Source organism: Pleurodeles waltl, chromosome 8 (genome assembly GCF_031143425.1).
Source record: "Pleurodeles waltl isolate 20211129_DDA chromosome 8, aPleWal1.hap1.20221129, whole genome shotgun sequence".
NCBI lineage: Eukaryota > Metazoa > Chordata > Amphibia > Caudata > Salamandridae > Pleurodeles > Pleurodeles waltl.
In genome coordinates, this window is record NC_090447.1 from 1,283,665,980 (window position 1) to 1,283,687,764 (window position 21,785).

General features: G+C 43.2%; 1 protein-coding gene across 3 annotated transcripts in view; it reads left to right on the forward strand.

Annotated features, from left to right (window-relative positions):
- The window catches only part of MTMR6 (myotubularin related protein 6), a 256,696-nt gene that overhangs the window by 22,692 nt on the left and 212,219 nt on the right, over window positions 1-21,785 (forward strand). Inside the window, exon 1 of one of the 3 annotated variants that reach the window (XM_069202237.1) lies at window positions 12,929-13,100. The exons of 1 other annotated variant lie outside the window; for it this stretch is intronic. In XM_069202237.1, coding sequence (XP_069058338.1) covers window positions 13,077-13,100 — 24 coding nt within the window. In that variant the 5' untranslated portion in view covers window positions 12,929-13,076. One more of the 3 variants, XM_069202236.1, reaches the window with a different exon arrangement.

Below are 21,785 nucleotides of genomic sequence, written 5' to 3' on the forward strand. Positions count from 1 at the left end.
GGTACATCTACAGCCACAGCACACATTCACCTTATGTGCTCTGCACAACACTACACTCTTCATGTACTGTACTCCTTGCACATACACATGCACTCACCATGCACGCACTTCACAGCATTGCTCTATTCCTGTACTGTAGCCTTTCAAGGCAAACATACAGCCAGTGCAGAATCACCACTCCTGCACTGTACAGCACTTCACATCTAGCTGATGTAGGCCAAGAGTGAGTTAAGCACTCAGCACCGGAACTTTAAAAAGTGAGTGAGCCCGTAGACCTCACTCTAGTGACACAGATTAACAAACATTGGAAAAGCCAATAGGTGTTTGCCTTTGCCACATCTATTGGTTTTGTCAATGTGTCTTTTAGACATGTTGCGGAGCAGAGCAGGCTGCAGTGCAACATGACTTAAAGTAAAAATAAAAAAGTGCTATGATGCACCCAGCATTGACCATGTTGCACAGTAGGCCAGTGCTGCTGAGCAATATGTGTAAAAACAGTGTGGTGGGGAAGCAAGAGGAAAGTGTTTTGTGTCAAAAAACAGACAGCTGGAGGAGGGTTGGAAAGAAAGGACAGCAGCAGGAGGGCAAGAACAGTGGGAGAGAACGGACAGTGGGAGGAGGGTAGGAGTGTTAACGCACAGACAGCCAAAGGAGGGTGAGGGGTTGTTAAAGCACAGGCAGTCGGAGGAGGGCAGGGAGATAACTTAGTGCAGTCTAAAACCCACTTTGAAATCATGTCATCCATGCCTGGCCACCGAAAGTATTCCCTGACTCTCTTCTTAGTCATGGTTTGACCCAGATGACCCTCATGTGCCAACACAAAAATCCTCTTTCTTAGACCCTCTGGTGGAATAAACTTGTCATTCCTCATAACTAAGTTCAAATCTAGAACAGATAACTCATCCACCAGTTTTAAATAAGGTCTCAAGGATGGAACCACAGTACTGTCCCTCCTTTTACCTTCCACAATCATTCGTACAACACCCTTGAGCACTGAATCCTTCTCCATACAAGTCCTCCATTCCTCCACCGAAAAAATACCTTCACCCCAGTCCTCAATGTCACTCAACCAAGCTACTGCACCTTCCTGTTCTTTGAGTAAATCCTCTGCCTTGTCTACACACACCGAGTCCAAAGGCAGCCTAGAGAGACAATCTGCCCGAGCATTCTCCCAACCAGGAATATAACTCATACTAAATTGATACTCTTGGAGCCTGGCAGCTAACCTCGCTAGTCTAGCAGAACCTTTACCTGCACCCTTCCCCCGGACTCAACACTATAAGTAACGGTTTGTGATCAGAACGTAAAGTGAAATCTATGCCCCAAAGAAAAGTCCTAAGTACTACACAGACCACACAGCAGCCAAAGCCTCACGTTCTATCACTAAATAATTCCGTTTGCATGCTGTCAAAGACCGCAAAGCAAAGGCCACAGTTGCTTCTTTCCCTTTACATACTTGAGAAAGTACTGCTCCCAAGCCACACACACTAGCATCCACAGTCAAAATTGTCTTAAGACGAGTATCAAAAGGAGACAAAATACCAGCTTCACAAATGTTTTTTTTTACAGCATCAAACGCAATCTGTTGTTCCCTTCCCCACCTGAAGCTGGACTCCTTACTCAGCAACATTCTTAAGCTTTCAGTTTTTTTGTCAAAATTCTCAACAAACTTGTAATACTTTATCAGCCCCATAAATGAACGCAATTGATCCTTGTTACATGGAATGGGTGCTGAACAAATAGCATTTAACAAAATCTTCCTTGGGTCTGTATCCTTCTCCGGAAATAGTATGACCTAGGTAATCAATTTCTTCCACCAAAAATGTGCACTTGTCTCTCCTCAAAGTCAAACCAGCTTCCCTCAATTTGTTTAAAACAGATTTAAGAACAGCATTATGTTCACTTACTCTCTGACCAAAAATCAAAATATCTTCTTGAAAATAAGTCACCCTCTGCATTCCAGAAAATAAACTCGACATAACTCCCTGAAACACACTCGCTGCAGAAGACAACCCAAAAGGCATTCTGGTGAACTGGAACGTGCCCTCCATCGTTATAAAGGCAGCGAGTGCACGAGACTCGTCATGCAATTTGATTTGGTGATATGCAATCCTCATATCCAGCTTCTAAAAATACTTCCCCTCCTTTGAGCAGAGACAAGAGTTCATTTATGTTTGGAAGAGCAAAGGAGTCTGTGACCACAAATTGATTTAAACTGTGTAAATCCACACAAAAACGAAGCTTACCATCACTTCTTTTTGTAATAACCAGTGGTGAAACCCATTGTGAGGCTTCAACTGGTTTAATTATACCCTGATCCATCTCGTCTTGTAACATTTTTTTCACTTCTTCCCTTACTACCAACGGCACTCTCCTCACTTTGTGTTTCATTGCGACTGCATCCTTTTCCAGTATAATTTTGTGGACATACCTTTTTAATTCCCCCAACTTTTTATAAAATACGCCTTTAGCATCTGCAAGAATTTTTTCCAAATTCTCATCTTCTACCATCAAAACCTTATTATCAGAATGTGGATCAATGATAATGTGTAAGTCATATTGATGCTCCCACCCCAAAATCGGTGGTCCAGACTCAGCCACATAAATTTTCCCCTCAACACATCGATGGCCAAAATTAATAGAAGAAATACAATAACCTAAGAAATCGAGCTCTAACCCTTGATACCCTCTAGGGTTTATGTCTTTAGGTAACAAAGAAACCTCATGCCATAACTCGATCCACAATGATTTTGGAATAATAGTATACAATGAACCAGAGTCCACCATTAGTTCCACTTCCTTATCAGTGACGGTAAAGATTCCTTTCGGCCTGGTCTCTCTTCCTTCACCTGTTCCAGAAGCCTGAACTAGTAAGATGCGATCACTAACACAGCTTTCTGCTGCCGCATCCGCTACAGCAACTCTTGATTTGAAACCGTCCTTGCACATCGGAGCAAAATGCCCCTTGCGACCACACTTCCTGCAGTCTTTATTAACAGCGAAGTACCATTTAGCATCGCTGGTATGAGCTGTGCTCCCACACCTTGTGCAGAATTTAGGTTTTGACGAGATTAGATCTTTGTTTCCTTGTTTACTGTTTGTAGCACCACCGTGCTTAGAAAGATTATGTTTCTTCGATATTACTGCCACTTCCTCTTCACTTTCAGTACTTCCACTCCCTTTCTTGTTCATTTCCCGCAATCACATGTCTGATTCTTCTACAATTTTTGCAAGGATTCTTTGCTGCCCATAAGCGTTATTGAGTTTTTTTACTCCTGCACTGTACAATAAGTTGGTCACGAATTAGCTCATCAGTCATAGGTCCAAATTTGCATTTCACAGATAATTTGCATAAGCTAGAAACAAAGTCTTCTAACGACTCTCCTTCTTTTTGTGGTCTAGTGTAGAATTTGTAACGTGACATTACTATATTTTCCTCCTTAGCAAATCTCTTCTCTAACCATAATTTTGCTTCTTCATAAATATCTCCTAAAGGTTGTCCATTGTCATTGCAAATTTCTGATAAATATTTGAATATATGATGAGCTTCTTTGCCAATTGTGCCCAACAACAGTGCTTTCTTCCTGTGAGCAGAGAAAGTTTGAACATCCAATGCCACCACAGGGTTTTCAAAAAGATCTATCCATTCTTCCCATTGGATAGAAGGTTGAGATCTATGATCTAAAAATGAAGTAGAAATTTTAATAGCGGAAGGCATCACAACTCACTGGTAACGTTATACTTTAGTGTCCTCAGGATGAATACTGAAATGTTCTACCCTCTTCCCCACTTGTTGGTTGCCAAGGTTCTTTCCTTTACCTTAACCAAAGAGGAACTAACGTACTTTCTTCTAATTTGTAAGAGGGGTGGGGTTCACAGCTTCACCAGCTTCCCGATATTGTTCAGTGGCCGAATTGAGACTGACACTCAAAATTAGTCTCGACAGTGATGTTTGGAAAGACAGGAATGTTAACAGTGTGTAAAGACAGCGCGAACCTCCAGAAACGGTAAGTGCATATTTACCAGCGTGCTGAGTAAAATACAAGCATGCGCGCTTCACTGTCTCATCCAGACATCTCCACTCCTCCAAATCGATCCTCTTCAGATCCAAAGCTGTCGCCTTATCACTCGACCTCACAACGGTCCTCGACAGGACACACACAGCTCGTCGTCATCGTCTGCCTAGACACGTCGGTCCGACTGGATCGCGTTTACCTCACCCTCTGATTCAACAGACAAGTGTGGCTGGCGCTCGTCGCCAAAATTGTTATAATCACGTCACACACGGAGTCGTGCGAGTCGAAAGAACAAGAAGTTTATTTTCTAAAATAAATGCGATCCTCCTCCCGAGCTAACCAAACACCAACTGACTCGATCGGAACGGTCGCCGACCCAGAATTCTAATGGAACCAACATTACACAGAGAATATAACACAATCCAATAAAATAGATTTAAACCCAAAAAGCTCTAGGCTAGATGCGCCAAGATGGGTGAAACACATGTTGACCGCAACTTTCTGTCTTCTACATCCTGTCTTTAAAAAAAACGTTTTTTATGAAATGGTAAAATATCTCAGTTGTTATACTTCAGAATAAATAATTAAATCTATGAAATGGGGTTGGGTGTCCAATGTATGCAATAGAGCGTCTCTGAATTCATTATCAATATATCTCCGATGAAACTGGACTCCTCCTTCCAGCAGCACACATACAAGTACCTAAGTACTGGGCACTGAGTTCAAATCCATGAAATGTGTGCACTGTCCAAAGAAACTAACCTATATTTTGAACTTTTGAAAATGCTTATCAGGTTCTTCAACAAAGTAGTTGCAAGTTGTTTTGAACTTAATTTTGAACTTTTGAGCTTTTGAAAATGCTTATCGCATCATTCAACAAAGTGGGTGCAAGTTGTTTCATAATTTTAGCAGGACGTAAGTTTAAAGAAGGCCCTGCAGAATGGCTGACCATTTTTAGCTCAAATTACTACTCCTCAATGCAGAGTTTAGATTCTAATAGGCTTGACTGAGGCGCTTCTGTTTTTATGTTGGTACGAGCAGAAGGATCAATTAATTTAGGTGGAATTTCCTGTTTTATTTTTTGTTTTTCCTTTGCAAAAAATGGATAGGTGGATACATAGTTCCTGTGAGTGTGTTAGAGTCTACTGGGAGACTTGGCAGTAGCTCCACTACTCAATTACTTCAAATAATACTTGTGATATTTAAAGCCCTACTTTTATCTTCTGTTTTGGCTATGTTGGTGTGAGCTATTTATTCTTTTAGTGTTGCTTTTTCTTTTATAAATTATATATATAATTTATACCTTACAATCAGACCTCTAGTCCCTTACCCAACTAAGTGCCAGTCTTCGAAGCTCCACCTTATTGGTGGTCAAAGCTGGTGAACCATTTCCTGAAATGGCAATGCAGGTTTTTGTACCTACGCAACAGAACTTTATCTAGTATTTCAAACTGTGCCATTGTTATGTTCTTCTAGGAGTGCATTAGAAGCTCAGCCTTCAAGGGAACCGTGATCTGTCACTGTCTTAATTAGAAACAGATCCTTTAGCTTACATAAGTCTAGGGGCTTCCAGTTCCTTTTTTAGCTCTCATTGTAAAGTGTTTGGATAGAAGTTGGCCCTTCGTAGTTTTTTGGAAAGTAATGAACACGTGGGCTGACCAGAAGAAAGAGCAGGGTCACACAGTATCACACAATTTGAAAGTTAGAGAAGGATGCCTCCAGCCAGAGATTTACGTCTCTGCATAATATTATCTCTTCCAATGTGATATTGTAAAATACAGTTGATTATAATGTGGTAGGAAACAAATGTCCCTGACGTGGTGATAGAAGTGTGTTCTGCCCTGAGTGCCCCACCTACGGTGAAATCTGGATTCTTGCTAAAGATTACACCCTTGTTTAGGGTTAAAAAGTTAGGGCTCACAAAAATGTTACAAATGACATGAAGCAATTAGACATTTGTAGATGATAGTTCCCACATGTTGTAGATGATAGATCACACATAATCCTGGATGCCATGATCTGATAATGAGAGTTCAGCCTCTCTCAAGTAACATCACATGACACCGGCAGCCTCCTCCCCACCACTGGCCTGATGGGGTTAGCAGCCAAATGTTGCAGTATTGCTCTTATCACGACTGCCTCCCTACCACCATATCAACCTGAGAAGCCCTCTACCAACTCTTTACCTTGTGGGTGGGTGGTGGTTCCTACTTAATATAATACAGTCCTTGGTGCCATGATCTGACTTTGAAAGCCCTACCCCACCCTCTGCCACAATCACCTCATGCCACTGAGGACCTCTGACCTGCCCACCACTGGTCACAACTGACTGGGTTAGTAGCCAAAAGCTGCAGGAGAGCTCTTATCACGACCTAAATCCCTCACATTAACCCGAGAACCTCATTACCACATAGGTAGCCTTTCAAATGCTGCAGGCTGATGCCACCCCTACACTTCTATTAAGCTGTCAACTGGAGGCCTGGTAGCTTGCCAGGCTAGACCGGTTGCACCTGTGAGGCGACTGGAGAGCTCATTGCCTCCATTCCTCTTGGGCAGCCAATGAATTCATGCACTGTCACATTAATGTTGGAGGTAATCTGAGATAACACTTTACCATGGTTTTAGGGATGCAATGGGAATCTTCATATAAAAAATTGTTTCTTTAGTTTATCCAAATCTTTAAAAATCAAGATGGGACAGCAATATTGGTCAGCTGCAGGAAATGAGTGTTGGAAATTTGTCTATAGCTAATAACTCCTATTCCAATGTGTGAAGCATAAAAGTAAAAACAAAACACACATATACATTTATTTTCTGATGTTATGTGAATTAAGCCGAAAACAATTCTATCACTATATTCAGTTTGTAACATGCAAATATGCATCTGAGGCTGCATCTCAGAGCTGACAACCGATACCAACTTAATAGTGTTAGTTTTATCAACTTCGGAAAGATAAAAGGCTTAGGTGGCCCCACATGAACACCCGCCCCCCCAAACTCCGGATGGGGTGGCGGCTGGCATGCCGGCGACCTCTCCACCAGCCCCATTATGGCTTTCTCACTGGGCTGACCGAGGAAAACAAGGTTTCCCCCAGTCAGTCTAGTGGGAAATTTTAGCCAGCGGCAATGCTGCCGCACACAGGGGGCACCCGCACCCTTGAAATGCGCATTTCGAGGGTACTAGGCAGGGGGACCCGGCACTTCCCATGCACAGGCATGGGCAGTGCAGGCACCTCCCTGTGCCCCCCTCCACCTGTTTCCCACCACTGGCGTTAGAAGGCTGGCGGAGAACAAGGTTCTAATCAGCAGGGCGGTGCTGCGCTCAGCGCCGCCCTGGTTGATTACAGCCTGCACCTGCCGTCAGCCCGTCGGGATCACTGATCCTGCTGGGGACAGTGGTCCCCTAGCGGTCAGATTGCTAGGGTCGTAATTTGGCGGTCGGACCGCCACAGCTAGGGCAGTCCGAATGCCACTGTCGGTCTTGCAGTCCTAGGACCACCGGACTCGTAATAAGCCGATAATGTGCAACTGGTTGTGGATGCCTTACTCTACAGAGCAACCACAGCAGCATTGTCAGTATGCAAAACAGTTGTAACTCATATTTTTATTTGTTTGTAAACTGCCAATTTTCGAATTAAAACAGTTTTTAAAATCCAAATTAGTAGTTGACAGTGAACAGTTTTATTTAATTCTAGTCATGTAAGCACGCCCTCCAATAAGAAAAACAGTTATATTAGTTAAGGTATTTCCTGTAACGTCAACAAAAGTGGAATAATGGATCATAAATCTTCACTCACATGTTACGCAAAATAGTGTGGACCAGTTGTAGACTAGTATATTCAAGGGTAACTACTTATTGGTCCTATGTCGAATTAGTTGGAAAGTGCCCCTTTTTGACACAGTCACCCCCATTTTTTGCCTGGTACGTGATGCAATTTGGACTGAAAGTGCCCTAGGTTCCTGCTATCCAGGTCCCTAGTGCCAGATCTCTTTCCTTAAGACTGTGCAATAGTCCCCAATTGGCAATACCTTTAAACACCTGAAAGTCCCTAGTAAATGGTAACCGAAGTACCCAGGGTATGGGTATGAAAGAAGGTCCCCAGGGACCCCTCTTGTAGCTGCATGTATTGTGCTTCCCTCAGGGACCCCTCAACTAGCTCATGCAGGCTGCCATTAGAGACTGAGGCCCTCATTACGACTTTGGTTTATGGATAGCTTGTCTGCCAGAGCCATGCGGTCAGAAAACTGCCAGTTCGGTGATCTGACACAAGGGATATTAAGAGTTTCCCACTCTGTCAGCGGGCAGAATCAGAGTTTCAGCCCGGCGGGAAAAACCCCTCAACATTGACACCTGCTCATAATAGAGCCGGCAGCAATGTTGTGGTACGTCGGGTGCGGCAACACCCGCCGCGCTTTTCACTGTCTGCAGAGTTTCCCATGTTGGGTAGGGAAACATCACCAAGGAGAATCAAAAACACTCACTTGCAGCCTAGTGCACTAGCTTCTGTCTGACTCAAGGCCAGCGGTCCCTGTGAGGAGAAAAGGATTGCCTGGAGGGAGCGAGGTCTAGTGGGGTCCTACTGAGAGGATCCTGGGAGCAGAGTGCGGGAGTCTGGTCCATCAAGAACAGAGTACCAATTGGGTCATTTGCCCATGTGCACTGTGTGTGACCCCCGAATGCCAGATGGGGGCTACGGAGAGGACTGGACTACCACACTGATTGGGTCATCTACCCGTGTGCATTGTGCGACTCCATGATGATAGGAAGGGGCCACTGTGGAGAGAAAGGGTCATTGCTCTGATGTTGTACTGCCACAAAGGAAGTGCCTTTGCCCTCGGTAGTGCTGGGATCCAAAGCGGGCTGTCACCTTATTGAATATACTAGGCGATCCAAATGCCAGGAGGGGATTGCGGAGAAGACTATGAGCTATCAACCTGTGTGTGCTGTGCAGATCCCCTGCACCCCAGGAGGGAGGGTAGTCCAGGAAGAGGACCTTCACATGCAATCGTAAACACCTAGCTGGTGGTGACCTGCTGAGTTAGAACTAAGTTTCACCTGAGGAGGCCGGGAGCACCCAGGACCCACCCCCGAACAAAGAACAAGAATTGCCGCCAGCTCAGAGGACCACCGTGGACTTCTGCCACTTTGAGAGGTCTGCTCACCACCAGGCCTGCAATACGCACCTGGGGACTCCAGAGTGCCATCCTAGCAAGTACTGGTAAGGTTGACACCAGGCCGTCAGGCCCTGGGTGAACTTGTTATGACTGACACACCCATGTGTGCGGCTTTTATTAAAAGACCTTGTAGTATTTCTAAGACTTGAACTGACTGGAATGGTCTAGCTTGGATTTCACGCCATGTGAATATGGAATAACTATCATCCACAGATGGGTAAGTGGGAGAGTACTGTCTGGGGTAATGCCAACAGGCCTGCCTTTAGCAGTCTAGAAGTCTGTGTATATTGTTTGTAGTGTTTATATTGTACTAATACTCCTGTTTACATAAGCTCAAGTATTTGATTGGACATTCATTTATTGGGGTTGCTGGGTGTATTTTGAGTTGTGAGTCTGTGCTCGCCTTACACCTACCTTCTTCCTGAGAAGCTTTAGACTGCTTGACCCTCACTACCACTGAGATTTAGGTGCTGAGTGGGTACATGGCCCAGTCGCTCAGAGCCCATAGTAGGGCTTGCCCCAGGACAGTGGAAGTAAAAGGCCTCAGCTACCATGATTGGGCCCAGTAGCTCTTGCTTGCCCTGTGGCCCTCTGAAAGGGATTCTGACACAATGCCTGTAGTGAATTTTCCTGTATTGAGGCACCAATTAAAATCATGACATAGTTATATACGTTCCTATTTATAAGTAGGTATGCAGTTCTGTCATGAAGGTCCATTCAGTCCACTTTGGGTAATTGAACCAGGCACCATTTTTAGGAAGCACAAGCCCTTATCCGCCGATTGGCTGATGCTTCCTCATAGGGCTGTGCTCCTTGTTGGGCAGGTGCTGCAGTGCCCGACGGGCATCGCGAGGGGGCTCTTTACCAGTGTTTACTTTTAATTATCCTATGAGTCTAGAACACCAGATTCAGACCCTCAGACTATAGTGGGGAGAGGAGTCCATGAAGGGTAGATTGGCCAAAGAAAGATGAAAATTCACTAAAGGCTTCCACAGCTTTTATACTAAAAGGACCCTTGTGAAGGTAAGAAACAATAAGGACCCTTCAGAATATAATGTTCCCAGGGATCAAAAACGAGTGGGCAACATGTTTCTTAACTGTTTTTTTCCTTTACAGCAGTGATTCTTAACCTGTGGTCCGTGGAGTGGGGAGGTGGCTGAGTCATCACTCCACCTCAAGGGGACCAAGACTGCCTTGATTAGAAAAATAAAACATATTAATAGATTGATCCAGTGCTATTTGACCAGTGCCGCAGCACAGGGGCCCAAGCTCAGGGACAATTCACTTTAAATATTTATACATCTTTGAAGGCTGTTGCTGCAGAGTTCTCCACATGATCTGCAATTTTCAAATGATAATAAAAATGTCAAGTTAACTGTAGTGATTGATTTACATGCTGTAGAAGTTTGTGTTTTGTTTAGTGAAAGTTTTTACTCATCACAAACATAGAAAACGTGCCTGTTGCATGGGAATGGGACGCGTTTCAAACTGTATTTTTAATTACTGATGGGTCTGAGACCCGACAGGATCCGGCCGACTTAAAGTCCTAGGCCTGACATTCTTAAAGGGAGACAGAACAACAATGCAAATACTATCACTGTCAAAAGCCCATGTGGAAAATGAGTATCAAACCTGCCAATAAAGTAGTATGAAGGAAGAATCAATGAAAATTATCTATGATCAAAGTGGACCAGATCACTTCTTTGGCCCGCAAAAGGCATTTGGCTAAGGTGAAGCTTTGTGTCTACATACCTGACACCACCCACCTTGAAGTGGTCCGGCAGGTTGAATGGGGGAGAGAACTGACGCACCTAATGTAAACCGGTCAACCTCCTCAATGCCGACACTTCTGTGTTTAGTTACGACAATAAAGAATTTGTACATTAAATTGCTTAATTCATTGGTTCCCAACCTTTTGACTTACATGGACCCCCACTTTATCTTTACTGAAACTCAGGGACCCCCACTGAATCATCAGTGGAATCTGGGGACCCCTCACTGAGTTATTACTGGAAGCCGGGGACCTTGGCCTTAACATTGTTGATGATTTGAAATGCAAAACAATACACAAAAAATACAGAAACAAGCATTCAGCAAACACATACACAAATGATAACACATTTTGGGGGTCATTCCGACCCTGGCGGCGGATGACGGAAGCACCGCCAACAGGCTGGCGGTGCTTCCCTGCCCATTCTGACCGCGGCGGTAAAGCCGCGGTCAGAAAACCGGGTCCGGCGGTTTCCCGCCGGATTTCCCCCGGCTGGGCGAATCCGCCATGGCGGCGCTGCTAACCCCCTTCCCGCCAGCCTGTTTCTGGCGGTTTTTACTGCCAGGAACAGGATGGTGGGAACGGGTGTCCTGGGGCCCCTGGGGGCCCCTGCACTGCCCATGCCAATGGTATGGGCAGTGCAGGGGCCCCCTAACAGGGCCCCAGCCTGCTTTTCACTGTCTGCCTAGCAGACAGTGAAAAGCGCGACGGGTGCAACTGCACCCGTCGCACACCTGCAACACCGCTGGCTCCATTCGGAGCCGGCTTCAATGTTGCAGGCCGCCTTCCCGCTGGGCCAGCGGGCGCTAACAATGTTAGCGCCCGCCGGCCCAGCAGGAAGGTCGGAATGGCCCCAGCGGTCTTTCGACCGCGGAGCGGCCATATGGCGGTTCCCGCCAGGCGGGCGGCGGAATATAAATAAAAAAAATAAAAACAGAAATTTTAAAAAGAAGGTTGGAGATTTTCTAAATTGAACTGAAGCCACATATTGTCCATACTATGGCCCTCATTACAAGTCTGGCAGTCCTAGGACCGCCAGACTCGCGGTGGCGGTCTGACTGCCGCCAAAGCGGTGGTCGAACCGCTTTGGCGGTGGTCAGACCTCCACATTATGACTGTGGCGGTTCGGCCACGGTTGGACCGCCAGTTTCCATACACTGGAGGGACCAGCGGTCCTAATCCACCAGGGCTTTGCTGCATGCAGCACCGCCCTGGGGATTAATGACCCCCCTCTCCGCCAGCTTTTATATGGCGGTTCCACTGCCTTGTAAAAGCTGGCAGAGATGGGCTGTGGGGAGCCCCTGCACTTCCCATGCACTTGGCATAGGCAGTGCAGGGGCCCCCACGGACAGACCCGTCGCACTTTTCACTATCTGCTTATCAGACATTGAAAAGCGCAACGGGTGCTCTTGCACCCTACGCACCGTAATATTCCAACCAGCTTGATTTCGAGCCGGCGTCAATGTTGTTGCCATTTTTCCCGCTGGGCCAGCAGGTGGAAACTCTGTTTCCGCCCACTTGCAGAACCATCAGGAAACTCGCAATAGGGGCCGTGAGAAGGTTATCAGACTGGCAGAGATCTGACCGCAGGAGTTTGGTGGGCGGCCTTTTCCACCCGCCAAACTCGTAATGGAGGCCTTTGTTCTGTTTGATGCACTTGCACTGCTCCCACGGAGTATACCAATTAAATTTGTAGCCTTCAATTTCAAATTCATTGACATGTACAATACTTGTTATTCATTTTCAATTGTACAGTTAGCCACTTTACTTATATACACTTACTTAATCTGTTATTATTATTTAATGTTCTAAGTCGTCGCGGGCCCCCAGTGGTCCCGGACCACAGGTTGGGAACCACTGGTTTAATTCAAGCACGGTGCGGCCGCCTCAGTCCCTGGCTACCCGGAGTTGCCCTCGCCAGCCGCCAGAAGGCGCTCTGACTTGGCAGCCTAGACGGCGCCGCTCCCTCCTCCCTCGCGGCAACACAACACAGAAGTGCCGGGCTCAGGAAGCGCCTCTCAGCAATCCGGCAACAAGGAGCAGGAAGCGCCGAGGAGCCGGGCTCATCAGGGCACCCGAGGCAGCACGGGGCGCGGCCGCCGCGTAGCCCCGCCATGGAGCACATCAGGACCACCAAGGTACCGAAGCAGCGATCACCGGCGTCCGGTGAAGGGGGCTGTCCGCGCCTGCAGCTCCGCAGCGGGGGGAGGGACACTGCAGCCTGAGCCGCAGATGGGCGCAGCAGAGGCGGCTCTCGTCTGGACTAAAGGCAGAGGGGTGAGATTGCGTCCGGGGAAGAGTTTGAGAGAGGTCTGACCCGCAGTATCCTCGGTGCCCCCGCCGCTCACCATCGCACTGCGAATGAATCTCCGCGTTAGAATGTTCATTGCTTTATTTGAATAGCATTGTATTTACTTGAATGTTGAGTCCATTCGCATATTAATTTATCGTTGAGCATGCACAGAATGTTCCTCTGTATCACAAACCTTATTAATAATGTTAGTCTTTTTGTTTTAATATTCATGGCTCGTGATGATGTTCGTGTCCCATCAGGATACTTTGCCCGTCCATCGTGATGTTTGTTCTTTGCAAGCTTCTCATCAACTCCCTCCTGTCATGGTATTCTTTGCTCACTCATTTTCACTGATTCCCTCTGTAGCAAATGTCTCACAAAATGCTTTAATTTCACAACCAACGTAAAGTATAGTTTCACCATAAGATACAAAACGCCCGTCATCTTAATAATTGAGGTTCACCACGCTTATTGTCAATGTCTCACAGTGTTAATTTATTTCGTGCCGGGCCTCAATTATATCATATTCACTGCCTCTCATGAACGTGCTTATTGTCCTGTGTACATTTTTATTGTTTTCCGAACGCATTATTGATATCGTTATATATATTGATCCCCTAATAACATTCACTGTATATTGGGCTTTAAGTCGTAATCATTTCTTACTCGTCATCGCAATATTGTTCCTTAATCATAACATGGATATAACTATCTTAACCTTTATGACCGTCTCATACATTTTACCTGGGCTTCTTATTACCATTATTTGGTCCTTCTAATTACAAGCTTTACTGTGCTTCTTCCTAATGTTGATTGGGTCTCACATATAGTAGGTGATAACTCCTCAGCCAATACATACTTACTGTTCCCGCAATATTTGTTATTCCACTCATTATGATATGAATTGGTTTCTCATATTAAGTGCCACATCTCATGTCCACTTCTCATCCTAATATTGTTTCACTCATAATTATAGTAAGTGGCAATCGGGTTCATAATATTTACTGTAACAAAACATTAATTGTTTCCTTCATCCCAGTATTTGCTGATGCTCGTTATGATATATTTTCATACACTCATCACACTACTCAGTACATTCATCACAGGATGGGACTGGCCTCTAGGGCAAGTTGGCAGTGCCAGGAGGGCTGGTCTGAAAGGTCAGTGTTTTGACCGCTGTTTGTGCACTGTTTTATGGTGTGGTAGTTTTTACCGTTAAATTCTCTGATATTGAAGCAAACATGTCCTGCAACAAGCAGAAATGTATGCTGTCTCCCATAGCATGCAAAACACCTACGCAGCATGTCTTTACACGTTCAAAATTGCATCAATTGGCAATTGTGGGCCTCTTTTTAGCTTTCTGCTTCTCTAATAGAGTGCACCTTTATTTTGGTGCCCAGGGCTATGCTCTGTCCTAGTCTGATCCCGATTCATCATCATTTTATTAGATTCCCTTACAAAGTTCATAAAATGTGTTGACCCCTGTCATGTTAGCAATTGCCATTCATCATAATACATATTGCCAGCTGATAAAATGACATGGTGCTGTGGAGTTTCATGAACATACAGAGGAACAAACGCTCAAGGCTGAGTTAATTTATGAAGTCATGGTTCTCCGAGGTGACTTGTAGTATTCTTCTAAAGTACAGCAGAGTGCACCAGCCTATCCCAGACCTCCGAGTCCTCTTTCAAATCTTGCTTCCACCTTATGCCTGGCATGCTAAGGTTGCACTGCAAGTATGTCGAATAAGTATTAATGCAGTACTGTGAAAATAAACAAGCCTGGTATAAAATGAGTCAGTGTGTATCTCAGAATGTTTTGTTAACACACACATATTTTTTGGCTTTTATTGTAATGAACTCAAACAGGGCAAAAATAAGCATGCTTCCATAGACGTCAGCTTATCAGCGGTTGACTGAACAGTTCCGGGATAAAGTAGTGCAGAAGAAAGAGCTAACACGCATTGGCAAATTCAAATAAGTCTCACCTATGTATTGTATTGTATTGTAATAGTATTTATATAGCGCTTACTACCCCTGGTCGAAGCACTTTTCGCGAGTAGCACGCTACTCCGGAACCCAAAAGGAATTAGTGGTGGATTAGCATAGGGAAATATGAGTACAGTTTTAGTATTATTATGAGTTAATTTGAGACGCAGATATGTGAGTTTGTTAGTTGGATTGACTGGAGTAATGGAGGGGTGGAGGAGGGAAGAATCCAGAAGTGTTAATTGGGAGTTTATAGTAATAGGATTTAGGCTTGGGATGAGTAAAGGGGGGATGGAGGAGGGAAGAGTCTGTGGAAAGGGTTAGGGAGATCATAGTAGCAGGAGGGGTTTTGGATGAGTTAAAGGTGAGATAAATGAGGGAGAATTTAGTAGGGTTGTTTGGGAGATCATGGTAGTAAACTGAGGTTTGGGTGAGTTAGATGTGGAAGAGGAGGAAGAGCTTTAGGCAGGGTTATTTAGGAGATGAAAGTAGTAGAATGGATTTGGGATGAGTCAGAGTGGGAATGGAGGATAGATTGATAGTGACATGACATATGGTGATGGGTAGACAAAGTAAAGCTTACACATGAGTAAAAATATAATATTTTTTTATTTATAATTTATATATATTTGATCATTATTTTTATTTAATTTATTTATTCTTTATTATTATATATTTTTCAGATTTATTATTTGAATTTTATGTATAGATATATATATATTTTTTTTCTCTAGTACAGTAGGACTAGAGTAATAAATAAATAGATATGTAAGTACATAGTAAGGGAATATATGTCCATGGAATATAATAGTGGGTATAATATGAGAAGAAAAGTAGTTTTGTATAAACTCAGACTTTCAAGATTTGTAAAATTTGAAGTTAAATAATAAGTGTACTTTTCTAACATTTATTTATCTTTACTCAATTTTTGAATAGCCAAATACCTGAGATAATAAACATTTGATCAGTGTGATATAAAATGAGAGCAGGGATTCATAAGTATCTAATACAACAACTAATCTAGGAGCTATGCAATGACCTATGCACATGTTAAGCATAGAATAACATACATATATATATATATATATATACACATACACACACACATGAATACACACACATATACACACATATATATACATAAATATACATATTTAAACTGTGAATAAATATACATTAAACAGGTTTAAAGAGTACGTGTGTAGTTTATTGTTATGACATGACATAATAGCGATACATATTTTCTAAAGAACTATATATATCTAGAATATACACATAATCAGATAAAAAATATTTATCAACACAGGCATATGCAGTCCATAGCTGTTTGAATATGGTGGTTATGAAGGAAAAAGCCCACTCTTGAGTAGTCTTCTGAAGACAAGATAGTTATCTGTTGATCTTATAGTTGGGGGTAATGAATTCCATAGTTTGGCTGTTTGAACGGAGAAGGATGTACCACCTATAGTATTTTACTTGTATGGTGGTGTTCTAAGGTGGGGTGCCAGTCTTGAGCGGAAGTTTCTTTGTAGAATGTATTTGGTTATTTTGTTTCTGATAAAAAAGCGGTCCTGTTCCATGTATACCTTTGTGGGTGATACAAAGCAGCTTGAAGGTGCATCTTCCGGCATCGGGTAACCATTGTAGTGCTCTCAAGACAGAGGAGATGTGGCCTTGTGGCTTTACATGTAATAGTAGCCTGGTTGCCGGAGTTCTGAATACATTGTAGTTTTTTCATAATAGAGATGATCCATGGTAAAGGCCATTGGTATAATCCAGTTTGGATAGCACAAGCGAGATAGTAGCCTGCACCTTGTGTGGAAATCCGAGGTGGGGAAGATGCATCGCAGAGTCTTCAAGGTGATGAAGCTTGTTTGTACTAATTTGTCCACTTGGGCATTCATTGTTAACTTGGAGTCCATGGTCATTCCAAGGTTTTTAACTTCCTTGGATGATTGAGGAGGTGGTCGAGATCGTCAGGCCAGGCGCACAGTGGGTCATAATTTTTCCAGTCACCACATATGAGTATTTCTGTTTTGGAGACATTTAGTTTGAGATGGCTCCAAGTCATCCACTGATCAACGGCTCTGAGGCAACTGAAGGTTAGTGAGGTTTCAATGTTTTTGGGGCATTCAAATTTAAGTAGTATTTGTGTGTCATCTGCATAGTTGTAGCATGTGAGATGAAAGTCATTGCTCAGTTCTGGTAATGGTATCATGTAGATGTTGAAAAGCAAAGGTGAGATGATTGATCCTTGGGGGACCCCTGTTTTTGTGAGGTAGGGTTTGGACGAGAAGGGGGGAGAATAGATGATATTAGTTCATTTTTGAAGGTAGGATGTAATCCAGTTGAGAGCAGCCCCTTCTATGCCGACTTCGTGGAGTCTTTGAATTAGGGTGTTATGGTCAACCGTATCAAAGGCAGCCAAGAGGTCCAAAAGAAGTAGTGCAGCAACTCCATTGCGGTCGACTGTGTTTTTAAGATCATCCCACATTGCTATGAGTACTGATTCAGTGCCTCTTCTTGGGCAGAATCCAGTTTGGTACTCTGAAAGTATAGAATTGTCTTCAATGAATTGTGACATCTGAGTGAATGCTGCTCTTTCTGTCAGTTTGCCCAGGAAAGGTCCATTTGTGATTGGTCTGTAGTTGTTGGGGTCTTGCGGGTCTAAGTTTGTTTTCTTTAATAAGGTCATATGTATGCCTTTTTCAGGTATACAGGAAAAGTTCCTGTAGTTAGAGTTGTTGATGATTCGTCTTGCAGGCGTAGCAGCAGAAGTAGATAAAAGAATGTTCTTGAAGATGTGTGGCGGGCAAGGGTCAGAAGGGCAACCGGAAGGTCTGCTTGCTTTGACCAAATCCATAAATTCACCTTGTGATATTTGTTTCAAGGACTGTAAAGGCTGGGTTTGTTTATTCTTAGAGGGTATTTTAGGAAAGGGGTTGGTGCTGATGGTTTTCTTCTGTTTTAAATAGGAGTCCAAAGTTTCTGCCTTGGTTGTGTAATGAGTTGCCAGTTTGTTTGTGAAATCTTGAGTAGTGGGATGACTTCCTTCCATGCATGTAGGTTTTCAAAATTCATTGAGAATTTTATAAAATTCTTTGGTTGCAGATTTAGCATTTTGCATTCTGTCTGAGTAGTACCTTTTTTTTGTTTTTTAGCTTTTTTTGATTGATGATTTGTATATTCTTTTAAGTTTGTGTAGCTGCAATTTGTCTTTGACTGTTGTTTGTTTTGAGCCAGGTCCGCTGCAACTCTCTGATTTGTTGCTTTATCTTTTTAAGTTCTGTGTTTCTCCAAGGTGTTGGTTTTCTTTTGTCCTGTTTGGTTTTTCTGAGTGGTATTAGGATATCAAAAGCTTCCTGTAGCCACTCATAAAGTTTTGGAAAATTGTATCTCTAGATCTGTGTTGACCTATTAGCTTTGCCAGTTCCTTTTAACTATGCTGTGCAGCACAGTGAAGGATTTTTTTAAACAGCTTTCAAAAAGCGCCTGTAGGCCAACATGCACCACCTTGCTCACTACAGCATTTAGAGGGAATTGCTAGTATCTGCATGTTGTCAACTAGGTGTCAGAATGCTTACATTTCTACTCTGTTGCATCCCTGTGCTGAAAAGACAAGAGTGGAATATTCCACAAGGAATTCACCCGCATTTAAGATTCTGCAGTGAATTATCTGCATACCAAAGCGTGAGAGCGCACAAGATGAGAGGAACAGAAATATGGGATAGGAGAAAAAAAGAGAGATGTGGCATTACAGAGGTAAATCAATGCAAATGGCCAAAATCTTTTCTTTCCAACACTACTGACTTAAGCAATAGACTTATGTTTTTGTCAACAGTACAGCATGCACATATGTTGTTTGCCCCATTTTGCCTTTAAGACAGCTGTAGAGAAGTAGTTGCTGAGAATTACTAAAAACTCTCTGGAAGCTGCAGTATCTTCAAAATCATGCCGTGCAAATACTGCTGGAGGCACTAGCTGACTACAGTGCACTACACTCTTACGGTTGTTGATGATGAGATGTGTTAGTGAAGACGAGGACATCAGTGTTCAATCATCACACAATTATGTCAGTTATTTTTCAGATGTCAGCTGGCTAAAGCCACACAGTTACTTCCTTTGATCTGGGTTCGATATAATGCAATGCAATTTCTAGTGATGTGGTCGGTTTGTTAATGTCTTCATTATGCTCAAGAGCAGTCTTAAAATCTGAAAAGTTGCTAACCTCATTTTGGTCAAAGAAAGTTGGTAAGTATGTTGGTCGGAAAAGATAGCAAGATAGATACAGGAAGTCGGGAGTAATTTTTCTGCAATGCATACATTGCAAAATGCACAGGACTACAAAACGTTGTGGCTGCTTTTTTCATTTTAGTTATTGGTAAATAAAAAGAAAAAAATCGTCAAAGTGTTTTTAAAGCAGGGGAGGGCGAAGCCCTATGAAGGACTGGGGGCCAGAAGTAACTGGGGTGGAAGCAGCATGGGAGGGTGTGTTTAGAGGGGCTGAAGCTACACAGTGACAAGGGGTGGAGGAGGATACAGAGAAAAGTAGAAGGCTAGACAAGGGCAGCAAATGGCTGAAATGAGCAATGTAAAGCTGGTGGGGAAAAGCACATGTGTGAGAAGGGAAGTGGTCGAGACACGGATAGGGACCAGAGGAAACCCGGAGCGAGGCGGGGATAGAGAATTAAATGAAGAAGACAGCTAGAAAACAAATGCACTATTGTGAAGTGCTTAAACATAAGGAAATAAAAATTAGCGCCTGATAAATGAGTAAGGAAAGGACACAGTTGATGCACCCATGCCCCAGGGGAGGGATAAACACAAGTAGAGGAAGGAAGGTCCATACATCCTCATGAATAAAAAGCAAGCAAATGTGCGTGACAATGAAGACAAACAATGATAAATTTTAGGTGGGCTCTAACCTCACTGTAAATGAACAATGTCTCGCAACAGACAGCACATGTGCGGTCTAGTAGGCGAGACAGTATAAGCAAACTCCCTTTCATTGTTTAAGTAGCAGTCGTGATTCTGCTCACAGACTTGTATCTCACACTCTCTACTGGCTCTGGCAGTAGGCATTGTGGCTTCACAACTCTGCTGTAATAAGTAGAAAAGATATGACACTTGTAACTTAAAGGTAACTTTAATGAGAAATTTAGAGTTATTACATGCTTCAGGTATTATCATTGACCCCGTGGAGAGAGTTTTAGTTTTGCTGTACATAACAGAATTGACTTGTAGCAAGCAGGTACAGCCTACTTGGAGCATATGGTAAAAATGGAGACCCTGGTGCTGTAACAAGTGCACACAATTAGTATGCCGAATTCGGTGTATAAGCTTTGTATTCAGTAGTTTGAGAAAATGGTTTAATATTTGGGGTGAATTGATGTCCACTACGAGTACCAAATACTCTGACTTTTTACGTCCAGTCAAAGGTTTTAGTAATTGAACCTGGGAGCTGTGGCACAGAGCAGACAGGTTTAATAAAGAGAAAATTACTAAAATATTAAGAAGCACCAAAACAACAAGTCAGCCTATTTTTTGCTCCCGGGAGACATTTCACTCATCTTTCACATCTGTTCCTGAGCTTGAGAACAGGCTGCGATTTGGCAAAGGGCAACTTTCTAAAATTATTTTTCCTTAGTGTTTATTGAACAAATCCAACTTCACCATTGAATTGGATTGATAATAACTGTTAATATAGTGGTTTAATTATTTTGTAGCTTGTAACATTCCCAATACTGCAGTATTAGTATTTTAATCTGTAATTTGGTTTTCTACATAACACAGTTAAGATTACCACAGTGAAAATAGCTTTTAGCACCCTGTCAGTGTAAGGCTATAGCAACATTCATTTTCCACAGGTCCCACTTTTGAAGACCATGCACCCTACCTGGTAGCTTACAAGGCTTACGCCGGGGTGTTTTACTTAGATTTTAAAGGGATTTTTTTTTTACCTATTAAAATTGGATATTTTAACATGTTGCACTGTAGGTTTTACACTGCAGCAGTCAGTGTACAATGGTAGGCATGAAGCCATGTTTTCCTTTCACACACTAGTAGGCAGCACAATAAATGCCGCAGTCCGCAGGTGACATTTAACTTTTCATGCCATATGTGTACTTCTGCACCATATACCAAGGCCTGATAAAACAGTTAAGTAAGCCCACTAGGGATTAGCCAACTCATACATGTTTCAGGGGTCAAAGCACATACAGTGAGCACTGGACAGCAGTGCCCATTGTGCAGAGTCTAAAATTAGCGAATGTCCTACATATTTTACAATATTGTTTCTTTTTGTCTTGTTCTATTCCTTCAGCTTCAAACACTAATAAACTGGGCCACCATAACTCTCATTAACCTTAATTCAAAGTGGATCGTGTGTATTCTAATCTTCCGTAGATCATGCAGAAAAACAAAAAGTAAATGATGAAGTTATGCTTAGTCCTTTCACTCTCTAGCCAGAAATCTTCATTTGGACACCTTGGCCATCCTCTGTCAATGTTTCATGTGTGGGGCACTTGTGCCCACGTTTTGA